The following is a 12,899-nucleotide window of genomic DNA, read 5'->3' on the forward strand; positions in this document are numbered from 1 at the left end:
TCGAAGAACGATGAATTGATGAATTGACTGAAAAAGAAAAAAAAAAGAAAAACAAAAGAGATAACCTCGCCAACCTCTTCGAAATTTGAAAATATATATCCAAATTTGGCAAATATCAAATTTGGTCCTCCATCTTTTTATAATCTTTTAAAAATTATCCTAACTTTTAATTTACACTTAAAACTATCGAATTAACTCCAAACTTTTCCTATAGCACCAAATAAAAATCACACACCTAATAATTATCATATATACTAATATCAAAATATAAATTCTAGAAATTTAGTCACGGACGTGACAATTCTCCCCACCTTAAAAAATTTCGTCCTCGAAATTCACATTCTCTAATCTAAATTCTCTTCCTCAGATAATCTCGAAGATCACAAAATTATTTCACATTATCAAGATTCCTCATAATCATCATAAGACCACAATAAAACTTCAAATATCATTCACATCTTCCTAACATACACCAAATCTCCCTTTAATAAATTGAAATCACAATTGATTCCATCAATTGCATATATAGCAAATATATTTCACATATCTCCAAGTTCTACAGACTTCAAAAAAAATCACGTTTGAACCACTAATACGTACGATATTATATTTTCCTTAACCTTTAAATAATCTGAATCAATGATTTGCATCAACATATAATCTTACTTCATAATAATAATAATAATACTTATATCTATAATTTTTCACTCCAATCATGATGAATACGAACTCCAAATCATCATCATCAATCAAATATAAACCTTATATCGATAACATATTTCCTCTATGAATATCACCTTGACTTATTTATTTTCGTAAAACCTCTATAATCAAATCTTTATGATAAGAAAAATCAATATAGATCATTCTTATACCCATCATCCTACATACCATTAATAACTCCAAATAAATTTAAGTTTCTCATCAAACTATATGGATAACAAATACGAGTTACTTAAATCGCAATGTGAAAGTTTTGGAAATCTCCAAACAATATCCTCAAACACAATAAAAGCCTAAAAATTTGATAATGTCATTCAATTTCTTTATTTGATACTATAATCCTCAAAACTTCAATCTTTTCTCCAAACCATAAAACCATATAACCAAAGAAGATAGAGTACCTAAATTACGATAATCAATGTGTCCACTTTACTTCTCATTGATCACTAACATCAGTATCTCTCTAAACATCATTTATATAACTCTCAATAATCCTAAACCTCAACCCACTGAAGTTCACCGTATTTCAGATCTCATGTATTCAACTTAAGCTTCTATAATACACTAACTTCATGTTATAATCTCTCAATCATTAATCAACTTCCAAACCCATTAAATGAAACCTCCATATTTTATCTTTCTCAATCCCATATCTATTATCTTCAATTTATCACTTTATCATTTCTTCAATCTCATATAGTCCTAAGAAGACCAACTTATCATGTAAACCAGTAGCAATGTCTCTCAAATAAGGAGAAAAATCAAAACAAAAACCAAATTCTGGTTTAACGCTAAAATGACCAACATATGCCGTTTTCAGCATAACTTTTTCATACGGAGTCTGATTAAGGCGATTCAAAAATCATTGGAAACGTAAGATAATAATAAAGAACTTTCATTTAGGACTCCTTGACAGATTCAGTCTCTATCTGGTCGAAAAATGCATCATAAGATTCAGATACGAATCTGATTCTCCTGCAACACCTATATAGACAATTCTTTATTATCTCTAGCTCAAAGTAATAATTTACTCATATCTCATATATCTATGGTTGTAAGCTAATTATTGAACTCTCAAATATCAACTTCAAGTCATACTTAATATCAAGTATGCAACCCATATCACCAAATATCAAATAATTTGCTAATTTTTCAAACACCCAATATTTTACTAACCACCAAATCTCATTTCTACCCCTCATTAGCTAGTTACTCAATCCTCGAAAAATTTCAAATTATTTCTTAGCTTGCACCAAATATCCATATTCCTCAATTATTATCGATTATTTCTTAGCTATCACCAAATATTCATATTCCTCAATTACTATCAACCGCAGGTCCGAAGAATTTAACCTAGAGCTTTGATACCAAACTGTCACACCCGACCCTAAACGACCTCAATCGGCATCGGGCGTGAAATAGAAAGATCATAATCAATACTTAGGAGTCTACAGTTTATCCAAATATCATTATATTACAATTTTAATACCAAAGTTCTAACCATAATTCTAACAATAAGCAGCCAACTTCCAAATCGCGCCTAAGCGGTCGGTAACCTTCTCTATATCCTGTACTTTCTCACCTAAAAACATTAAAACATTTAAAAACGTGAGACAAAAATCTCAGTAAGAAACTATCAGCTATAAAAACTAACTTTACTTAACATAGCTACATATATACCTTTATAAAGGGATTTTATCATAACCTTCTCAAATATACTCAAAACTTAACGTTTCATCAAACCATTTCATAATCAAATAAATCTTTTATCAAACCAACTTGTAATCAATTAAATATTTTATCAAACCAACTCGTAATCAATCAAACGTAAAACCTTATATCAAAATCAATCATAACCGAAAACATAATCCAAATGAACTTAAAACATTGAATCCATCCTCGAGTTTCTCCCCTTAAGTATCAATACATAACCACATATATAATCGAGACGTCTCTTAACATTGCCTATCTCATATGGTCTTACCCAACACTTCGCTGCCATACCCAATAGGTCTTAAGACTGTGTACACAGGCCATGTCCCTCACTGAACATGGTCTTCAAATATAAAACCACTGATCCGGATAACTCTCGATGAATATAAATCATAAAATCATAGCGTGCTCAAATTTCCTTTCACAATCAAATTCCAAACTATTTCATAACCATAAATCATTTGGCTTCAATTAGCCCTTTTATATCATAAAAATCATATTTGGACTTCAATCCAAAATAATAACAACAATAACCGTAATAGATTTCTCAATCCAAATACAATTCGTAAGAAATCATCAAATTCATTTTGTTCAATATAGATATATATTGAAACCAAAAACATATATATATATATATATATATATATATATATATATATATATATATATATATATATATGTAAATCAACCAAATTAAGCCTTAAATCAACATAATCAAGTAAAATCTGAAATTCACATAGAAGCATAATCAATAGCTTCATTTGAACCATAATTTCACAATAAAAAACAAAATCATGAAAAACTCCAATTTTACAAAATTCCTGCATAACCCTAAAATATCAATTTCTGAAACTTCTTTGATTATATATATATATATATCTATATACATAAAACTCAAAATATAGTTGATAGTTACTTACCTTGGTCACTAATTGAAGAAAACAGACCCGCTCAATTCTCCTCTAAATTCTGTCTAAGACATTTCCTTCCAAACACTGCCGAAACTCAAAAACTCTTCAGTTAGAACTTAGATCTATACATAAGGATGTTATGGTTTTAATTTCGAGTGATTCGGACGGTTGAATCTCCATAAATCAAAAAAAACGGTGGAGAAACGGTCGAAAAACGATGAATTGATGAATTGACTGAAAAAGAAAAAAAAACAAAAACAAAAACAAAAGAGATAACCTCGCCAACCTCTCCGAAATTTGAATATATACCCAAATTTGGCAAATATCAAATTTGATCCTCAACTTTCTATAATCTTTTAAAAATCCTAACTTTTAATTTACACTTAAAACCATCGAATTAACTCCAAACTTTTCCTATAGCACCAAATAAAAATCACACACCTAATAATTATCATATATACTAATATCAAAATATAAATTCTAGAAATTTAGTCACGGACGTGACAGTGGAACTGTGATCAGTTTCTTAGATATACAATTAAATAATTAAATAGTTTTAATTAGTAATAATGCTACAAAATGACACATCAGCAGATGAGTTCTTTAAAAAGAGACACATCAGCCATACCATCTACAGATTTAGATTATATATAGATAGATTAGGATTTTTTTATTTTATTTTTTTTAAGAAAGTACTGATTAGGAATTGAAAGAATTAAAGGAGAGTATTTAAGGAAACTAATAGACATTATTGGTATTTGGAAAATTGATGCTTTTATTGAAATATTAGTAATCTAGTAATAGATAACCCAAAACTCAAAAATGAAAATGGCATGCTTTTGGTTCGGTTTTGTTCGGCTTAAAATTGAATAAAATCTAACCAAAAACCGAATTAAATGTATATTATTTTAGTTCGGTTTGATTCGGGTTTTTGGGTTTTTTTTCAATTTTCAATTTGGTTTTATTCACTGGTACGATGATTACTAAACACACTTCTCGTAGGGGTATGTTTCTTTTTTTTTTTTAACAAAATTTCATTAAATTAAATCTGAAACAAATACATTGATAAGGAAATGAGGTAGGCACTCTCAAACTCCACTAACAGACAAAGAAACTACCGCCTTAACTAAGAAATGGACTGCAGAATTCGTTGAATGTTTGACATAAGAGATTGACATGTTATCTAACTCTTTAATAAAATTGACACACTCTTGAAACCACATCGGCCAAATATGATAAATAATGAGCCGATTTATTAATGATTTGAACAATGAAAGGCAATCCCATTGAACTACCACATTACTTCCACCTGATAATTTAATCTCTGATAGTGCTTCCCGAATCGTTATTGCCATAACTGGTTCAGTACATCCTGAAATAGAAGAATAATGAGCATATAAGTCTCAATCTCGAAAGACAAAGCCAATCGAACTATATTGTTGTCTTTAAATGTTCATGCATCTATATTGCAGTACAAAGAACCTGATGGATGCTTCTATCGCTTATCAGAAATGAGACCGAAGATGCGAGGAGGTTTCGAGTAGGACTTTTATGCGAACTGGCAGTCCCGCCTGGCAGCTATGACTATTTGGGCTGGTTGTAGCCGTTTATTTTCCTATATCACCACGTTTCGATTTCTCCATATCGTCCACATGAGCATTGTTATTACTATTATCTCCATCAGAAAGACGATCAAAGATTTATGGGTATACACCAAATCCTAAGGGACATTAACTGTACATGAATTGTCCAATCCACGATAGTTTCAACCAAAAACACTCCATAAAAGAAGAGATTTAATTTTAAATTGTAATTTAGTTTTTTTTACTATTGAAAGTTCACAAACTATAATATAAATTTCTTCTTCTTTTTTTTTTTTTTTTGAAAAAAATTTCTTCTATGTTCTACATATATAAATATTCTCAATTAGGGGAAGTTGTGAGCTATATAATACAATCTATTGTAACAATGTACTATAAATAGTTGAACCAAGGTTTTACTGAAAACATGTGCAAGATTAGTAGGTACTGAAGTATAATTGACTATGATCTCACAACTAAAACATGGAGTGATCCAATTTAGCACGTTTCATTCAACGATATATAACATCAAATTTTAATATGTATTCTTATATATAACGGTAAATTATAAAACTGGCTCAATTGAGAGATCTGTTTATATATACGTAGACTCATTACACTACCTCTTACAAAACTAAATACTTTTAATGTTAACTTTCCAAAAATACCCTTAATATATATATTATTGACTTAATCCATTCTTGTGGAACATTACTTGTTCGACCATAAACTATAGAGCTTGTTTGTGCTATTTATATATGATTTCTACTGTGATTTTGGTGTCATTTCTTACTGTGATTTAATGGAAAATGTCGGAAAGAAGGCAAGTGATAATCCTTGCTGCGATTTAGGTTTTGTTGCGATTTTGGTGCCCATTTCTTGCTTCGATCAGGGTTTTGTTGCGATTTACCGATGACTGGTTTAGTAGTTTTTCTAGTAATTTAAAAGTTATTAGGGTTATAGTCATGTTAAAAACTTAATGCAATTTTATCTGTGATGTATTTTGCATGATTGAATGTTAGAAATCCTTTTATTTTATCAGGAAGTTAATTTTGCAGTCATGAAAATCCTCCGTAGTGGGAGCAACTACGAAGGAAATTCATATCATTCTTTTGAATTTCCTCCTCAATTGCTTCCATTGCGGAAGGTTTTCATGGCTATGAAATTAACTTTGAGTGGAGAAGTGTCTTCGCAGTTTCACAAATTATGAAGTGATTGCATAAAACTACGGAGTCACAGTTTGTCACCTATTTTGCAGTTGCTGCGGAATATAATTCAAAGATTAGTTAAGCTGTCAAAAAAAAAAATCAAGGATTAATTAAATAATTGTAATTGCCACCAAAATACTTGAATTTATGAGCCCACTAAGTCACATTAAATTAAACACTTCCATAATTTTGGTTCATTTTTTCTCCCTCCTAAAATATTTGAAGCCTCAATCTATACAATGTCATGTAGCTAACTTAACTAATTTTAAATTGGATTGAATGTTTTTGAGACATTTAGCATTACTCAATAAACAATATCCAAAAACATAATTTTAGTATAACCTTATATTTAAATCCCACCATCTAGTGAAATTAATAAGTTCAGTACATTGATATCCTGAAGTCTTTAGCACGAGAAATTCTACAATACTTCCGAACTAATACACCGGACCAATGAATTGCATACATTTATTTCGTAACACCAATCATCTATCATAAAGTACCATGCATCATTGGGTGTATTTCTCCGAGCATATGGTAGAAGTTCTCCTTTTCCTCATGGAAACTCAACATCAAATGATGCTGCCACATCGTTTTATTGTTCATCAACTGACCCAATTTAGAGTTCTTCACAGTATATGCAACAGAAATCTCTCCCAAGTTTAACTAATTGTTACAAATATGGACATCTTTTGTGGACATTTAGAACACATAAACGAATGACATATCTTGCAGAAGGTAATCTAATTTGGTGATGAACAAGATCCCATACCAGTTTTGATCCCACATTCATCAAGCCTTTATACGAACCACAAACGAACCTGTTTAGACATTTACGAAGATAACAATGATTCAATATAGCAGCTGGGTTTTTCAAACTAATATACACATATAAGCAAATGATGATAAATTAACAAAGACACTTCAAACTACAACTTTGAAAATGATTGAACTGAGTTCAAGCTACAACTTTGAAAATGATTGAACTGAGGCAAAGAACCAAAGCTAATGAAGTTAAGGGTTAATTACAACCATGTTAACAGAGTTGTCATAACACTTAAATTCTTAATGAGAAACTCCTCGCGGTTTGACTTTTGTTTCTTCTTTCGTTTTTTTTAACGGAAATCAGTAAAATCATTTGCGGGAAATAACGAACGAGTTGAGCAACTATATAGTGAAATTGTAAGAATGTTTTATTCTGCTGGGCCGCATTTTCATCTTGCTAGGAACCCATACTTTGTGAGTTCGTATACATTGGCTGCCAATCAAAATATAATTGGATATTTGCAAACCGGGATACAATATGTTGAGGACTACGTTATTGCAAAGAGAAAGAGCAGCTACTGAAAGGCAGTTGATGCCAACTAAAAGTAAATGGGTGGAGAATGGTTTGAGTTTGGCTAGTGATGGATGGACGGATCCTCAAAGAAGGCCAATTATCAACTTCATGGCTACATCAGAGAGTGGACCTATGTTTTTGAAAGCTGTGAATTGCGAAGGTGAGTTTAAAGATAAACATTTCATTGCTAATTTGATTAAACAGCAAATTAGGATAGTAGGTGAATCAAATGTTGTTCAAGTGATAACAGATAATGCACCAGTATGTAGAGCTGCAGGGTTGTTAGTGGAAAATGAATTTCCACATATTTATTGGACACTTTGCGCAATCCACACTCTTAATTTGGCATTAAAAGAGATTTGTGCAGCAAAGGATGCTAATGTTGAAACTTATGTGAATGCAAGTGGATTACTGAAGTTGTCAGTGATACATTTGGAATGAAGAATTTCATTACTAATCATAGCTTGAGTAATGTCATTTACAATGAATCTTCCAATTTAAAGATGTTGTTAATTGCACCTACACGTTTTGCTTCTCTAGTTGTAATGCTTAGAAGAATGTTATCTATCAAATGAGGGCTTACACTTGTAGTTATTAGTGATAAATGGGATAGTTTTAAGGATGAAGATAAGGAGAAAGCTGTTTTTTTCAAGTCAATGGTAATTGATGATGTTTGGTGGGACAAAATTAGATACATTGTTGATTTCACTACTTGATCTATGATATGTGGGACACAATGATTGAAAAGATAAAGTTTGTTATCTTTAGACATGAGCACAAAGACGTTTCTGAGGATTCTACATTTTACAATGTGATTCACGAAATTTTAGTGTCTCGTTGGAACAAAAGCAACACCCCACTTCATTGTTTGGCACACTCCTTGAATCCTAGGTAATTTTTTAATCTCTTCCTTCGACATAAATAATTTTATTTGTAGTCCATCCATCTAGAAATTTAATTTAATTGTTAACATTTGCAGGTACTATACTGATGATTGGCTCAAAAATGGTGTTGGATGTGTAGCTCCCCATAATGATGTGGAGATTTCTACTAAAAGAAACAAGTGTTTTAGACGCTATTTTCCAAATGGGGATGATCGTAGAAAAATGTTAATTGAATAAATTTTCATCGTTGCGTGACAAGTTTGGTGATTTTGATTCCATTAATGATAGGGGTGAAATGGATCCATCTTATTGGTGGCTCTCCTATGGAGTCGCTACTCTTATGCTTAAATCTATAACAATCAAGCTTCTTGGTCAACCGGCATCCTCTTCTTGTTGTGAAAGAAATTGGGGTATCTACTCTTTTATCAATTCAATTAGAAGAAACAAAATCACTCCTAAACGTGCGGAGGATCTAGTGTTTGTCCATACTAACTTGAGTCTTCTTTCTAGGAAGACACCAGTTTGATAAAGGAGAGACAAGAATGTGGGATATTGGTGGAGATGCCTTTGAGTCACCGGATGGTGCGAGAATCCTTGAGATTATCCATCTATCTCTTGATGAACCGGAATTGGAGTCGATGATGTTTGTAGATGAAGATGATGAAAATGAGAAAATGAAATGCTTGAAAATTAAGTACTTTGGTTTGATTTGATTTGAAGTACTAGAAATTGTTTTTGTGATGAATTAATGACTTATCTTATTATGGATGTTTTTTTATGGATCAGAGAATGACTTATTTGTGATTTAGCAAGTTTTTTATATATTTTTATATCTAATATATAATTAATTATATAAAATTTGTTATGTCATGCCGCACCCAGCAGGTGAGAAATTAGATGTATTTTAGGATTTTTTGTCAAATTTTGTAATTGACCCATATGTTTTAAAAGATTTTTTTTAAAAAAAAAATCCTAAACTTTTACATATTTTCACCATTAGTCGTGTCCCCTTCGTGTCACCGCCGAGTCCCCGAGTCCGGCACCTCCACGACGACCCCGGAGAAGAGTACGTGCTTCATAGATGTAGTGTTTGGATAAACAACCCATTGAAGTTGAATTTAATGCCCCAGTGATTGCTGGTGAAGAGAAGGAATTTCTGGAGGAGATTCTGAAGGAACTAAAAAAGGAGATCATCCTCCATTCCAGCTGGAAGTCAAGGTGGAAAACAATTTCGACGAGTCTCAAGCAGTGGGAATTTGGGTCGAAGCCATCTTTCCTTTTAAGAACATTTACATACAGTAGAGTTAATGAAGTTGGAGACAATTTCAACCTCTTTCAAAGGCCACGAGATCCTTACTTAACAACAACATGGTCACCGGAGAAGCTTCTATGTGAGAGAAGGGGATTGTGAGAGATTCAAAGGCCAGTTTTTCATGAATGATGCCAACCAGTAACATGCCCTTAGCTTACAAGGACAAGTCAACTTCATTGTATACTGATACAGGTCAGGGTAACCGATTTGGACATAATTTCAGTTTCACACCACCATACACTTTCCCTTTGGTCTCTATTTTCCTTCTTTCTTCACCGTGCAAAAAGACCAGCTCTTTTTAGAACCAAGTTGCATCGATCCTAAGCCTGCATCGTTACAATTGACATACTCACAACTAATGTGAAGCCAGTAAAACTGACATTAGTCAGCGACACAAAACCCATAAACAAAATGGGTTTTTCCAACCTAGAAGAAATAAGTCTGCGTTCTTAGTGGATCCAAATTGGTTCTCTTTGGTCTTCAAGGATGAATAAGCAAAAGAGATTCTATTGTGGTTGACGACTTGGAGGTTGGAGGTAAATCTTTGATATTTTATCTACATTGGAAGCCCACTTAAGCGGAGCTGGTTGTAACAAGGGCATATATGATTGGTTACTGAAAATGACCGGTATAATTTTGGAAACTGGAATAGAATCTTAGGAACTGCATGACTGATGGACTTAAATGACGTAGGAAAATTGCAGGGGACTATTCACCATAATGTAATTATGGTTTTTTTAAGGATATGGTGGGATATAGTAGGATGTGGTGGATTGTTTGAAACTGTGAACAGCTTCTCTGGTTTTGTAGAGAATTTAGCTCTTCTGATTTTGAATCTATCTAGGGAGCAAGAAGGACGTCAAACTACCTGCTGAATCCATCATTTATTTTTCCACTATTATGGTTCAACTTTACGCAGTCTTTACAAGTTCAACAATTTCATCACAAGGTTCATTCTAGGACTATAAATGTCTGTAAGCCGGTCTTCATTGCCTAATGAATATACTGCAACCAGCCACGATGTATTGAGTGTGTCTGCACAAATTAATGAGGCTGTAAGGACTCGAACTCTCGGCTGTTTGGTCCAAGAGGCTCTGATACTATGTCATGGAACCAATTGAACTAAAAGCTCGAGCTTATAGTTAAGGCCCAATCATAGATTTTATATTAATCTCTGACGGGGCAGATATGTTTTCTATCATTTATGAATTCTTCACCTACAGTCTTGAGGAAAAGACTATTTGAAGGGGTGGGTAATGAAAGAGAATATGCAAATGGAAATGAAGGATAATTTGGGAATAAGGGGAGTCGTGGTTTGGGTGCTTATGCTCAGTCCATTTTATCTTTGATCCTTGTAGTTATTTTCTATTCAATTCTCTTGCCCTTTATATTGAGAAATCTATCAATGAATTTTAGTATTTCTCCTATTTTTTGTATGTTCTGTTTCTATTATTCTGTGTCTATCACCTACAAACTACATAACAGATATAGAGAAACAAATTTGGAATCATATGCGAAAATCTCATATCCAAAATTTCATATATCACATGATAACATTATTGCTTCAACTTAGGATTAAATTTCACAAAAACAATATAATAAACATAAGTAAAGGAAGACCAAAATAAGTAACTAATATCCAGTTACTTACATGCCGGAAGGTTGGAAATGTCAGCAGAAACTGCACAAGGAATCCCCAAGTTTGAAAGAGCTCCCCTTATGATTCCACATGGGAAATAGAGATGCATGCTCATTGCTTGGGCAGCCTTGCTTTCGCCAATGGCAGAAGGATCTTGTGATACTCCTATATCTTCAATCGATGGATCAACTGACATGCGAGCAAGCCATCGAAATTTATTATCTTGCAATACAAAGGTTCCCTGCAAGAAAATCATAAGCGAGATTATGATCTCCATAATTATTTTTAGATCCAATTAAGAACTGAATGGCACACATACCCGATGATTCGTCTTCAAGTTGTCTATCTGCTTCTTGAAAAGCTCAGACCAAAAGTCTTTACATATGAACTTTATTGCCTCTAAATGGTCACTAAACCTTGGTCGCTCCATAGTATACCTAAAAAAGTAAATCTCTGTTAATCCATTCCTCAAACCTAAATTTCTTATTCTTTTCTAGACTTCACAATAACCAAACAGCACCTCAGAATTAGAATTTAGATTTGAAGATCCAATCTAAAGAACATAGAATAAATATTACTAAAAACTACCAATACATCATTCTATAAGATATGTAAAAGTAAATCAAACGGAACTATGAAATCAACAAGATGGGAAGAATTAGGGAATTAAAGCTCAAAATTAAAGGATTTGAAAGGTGTTTAAGATTGGTACCGTTCGGCGAGCTGGTGGCCGACCTGATAGCCAATAGCTTCGATACGACGGCCGGCGAGCTCGGGCTTGTTGGCGTCGAAGCGATTGCAGTATGAAGAAACCATCTCGGTGAGTAAGCCATCAATGCAGCTCTCTGAGACCTCTCTTCCCATTTTTCTGTCCCTCGAGAAAGTGAAATGGCCACTGATGATATTGTTCCTCTTTGAGAGTTCTTCCTTTTCTGGGCTAATAAGATTTAAGCCCACTTGTGGTATGGGCCTGGACTGTACATAGAGCCCATATAACAATAACAATAAAATAAGTAAACGATTTTGGGATTTTTAGAAAATCATGATAGTTATAAAATTTTAATTTTTATATCCTAATACCCTCGGGATGCTTCGGGATTTGAAAAGATAACTCATAAAATAGAAATGATATTATACATAAAAAATAAAAAAAAATAATAATAAAAGGGAAAAAGAAATGAATACTTTTATGTTCATTAAAAAGATACATAAGAAAATAAAAAGTTCAACAATATATTAATGTTGAATAATGTTTTTCATGTAATACAATTCATTTGTGGAGTAATAAATTTATTCATGATGAATAAAGACGGAGCAACATATGATTGATTTTAAGCTTTAGAAAATGAGTTGTACATGTAGAATGAATAAATATGAGAAATTTAGTAAATAACATAATAATTTATTATACTTTTGTTAGGTCGTACATCTTAAGTTTGTTCTTATTTTTCAATTTGCATATTATTGAAGCAGTGAATATAAAAATTTGAAACTCATATACGAAACATGTAATTCCAAAGTTAAGTAATGTTTTTCTAATTAATGAATAATTAACACATATCATAATTAAAGGACAACCTTCCAATTTCC

General features: G+C 32.3%; 1 protein-coding gene across 1 annotated transcript; it reads right to left on the reverse strand.

Annotated features, from left to right (window-relative positions):
* Positions 1-6,450: 6,450 nt before the first annotated feature.
* LOC136207039 (uncharacterized) lies at positions 6,451-12,211 on the reverse strand. The gene is made up of 4 exons (XM_065998287.1): positions 12,022-12,211; positions 11,629-11,746; positions 11,322-11,550; positions 6,451-6,956 (listed from the first exon to the last, which is right to left on the reverse strand). Exons 1-4 carry the CDS (start codon positions 12,171-12,173, stop codon positions 6,928-6,930), a joined length of 528 nt encoding a protein of 175 aa, XP_065854359.1. The 5' UTR covers positions 12,174-12,211; the 3' UTR covers positions 6,451-6,927.
* Between the last annotated feature and the right edge of the window lie 688 nt (positions 12,212-12,899).

The sequence above is a fragment of the Euphorbia lathyris genome, chromosome 9 (genome assembly GCF_963576675.1).
Source record: "Euphorbia lathyris chromosome 9, ddEupLath1.1, whole genome shotgun sequence".
NCBI classification, from domain to species: domain Eukaryota; kingdom Viridiplantae; phylum Streptophyta; class Magnoliopsida; order Malpighiales; family Euphorbiaceae; genus Euphorbia; species Euphorbia lathyris.

Coding starts and splice junctions, on each gene's coding strand:
- LOC136207039 (XM_065998287.1), bottom strand. CDS start 12,173: ATGGGAAGAGAGGTCTCAGAGAGCTGCATTGATGGCTTACTCACCGAG. Junction 11,747..12,021: donor GGCCACCAGCTCGCCGAACG/GTACCAATCTTA, acceptor TTACTTTTTTAG/GTATACTATGGAGCGACCAA. Junction 6,957..11,321: donor CATTTCCAACCTTCCGGCAT/GTAAGTAACTGG, acceptor ATGTCTAAACAG/GTTCGTTTGTGGTTCGTATA.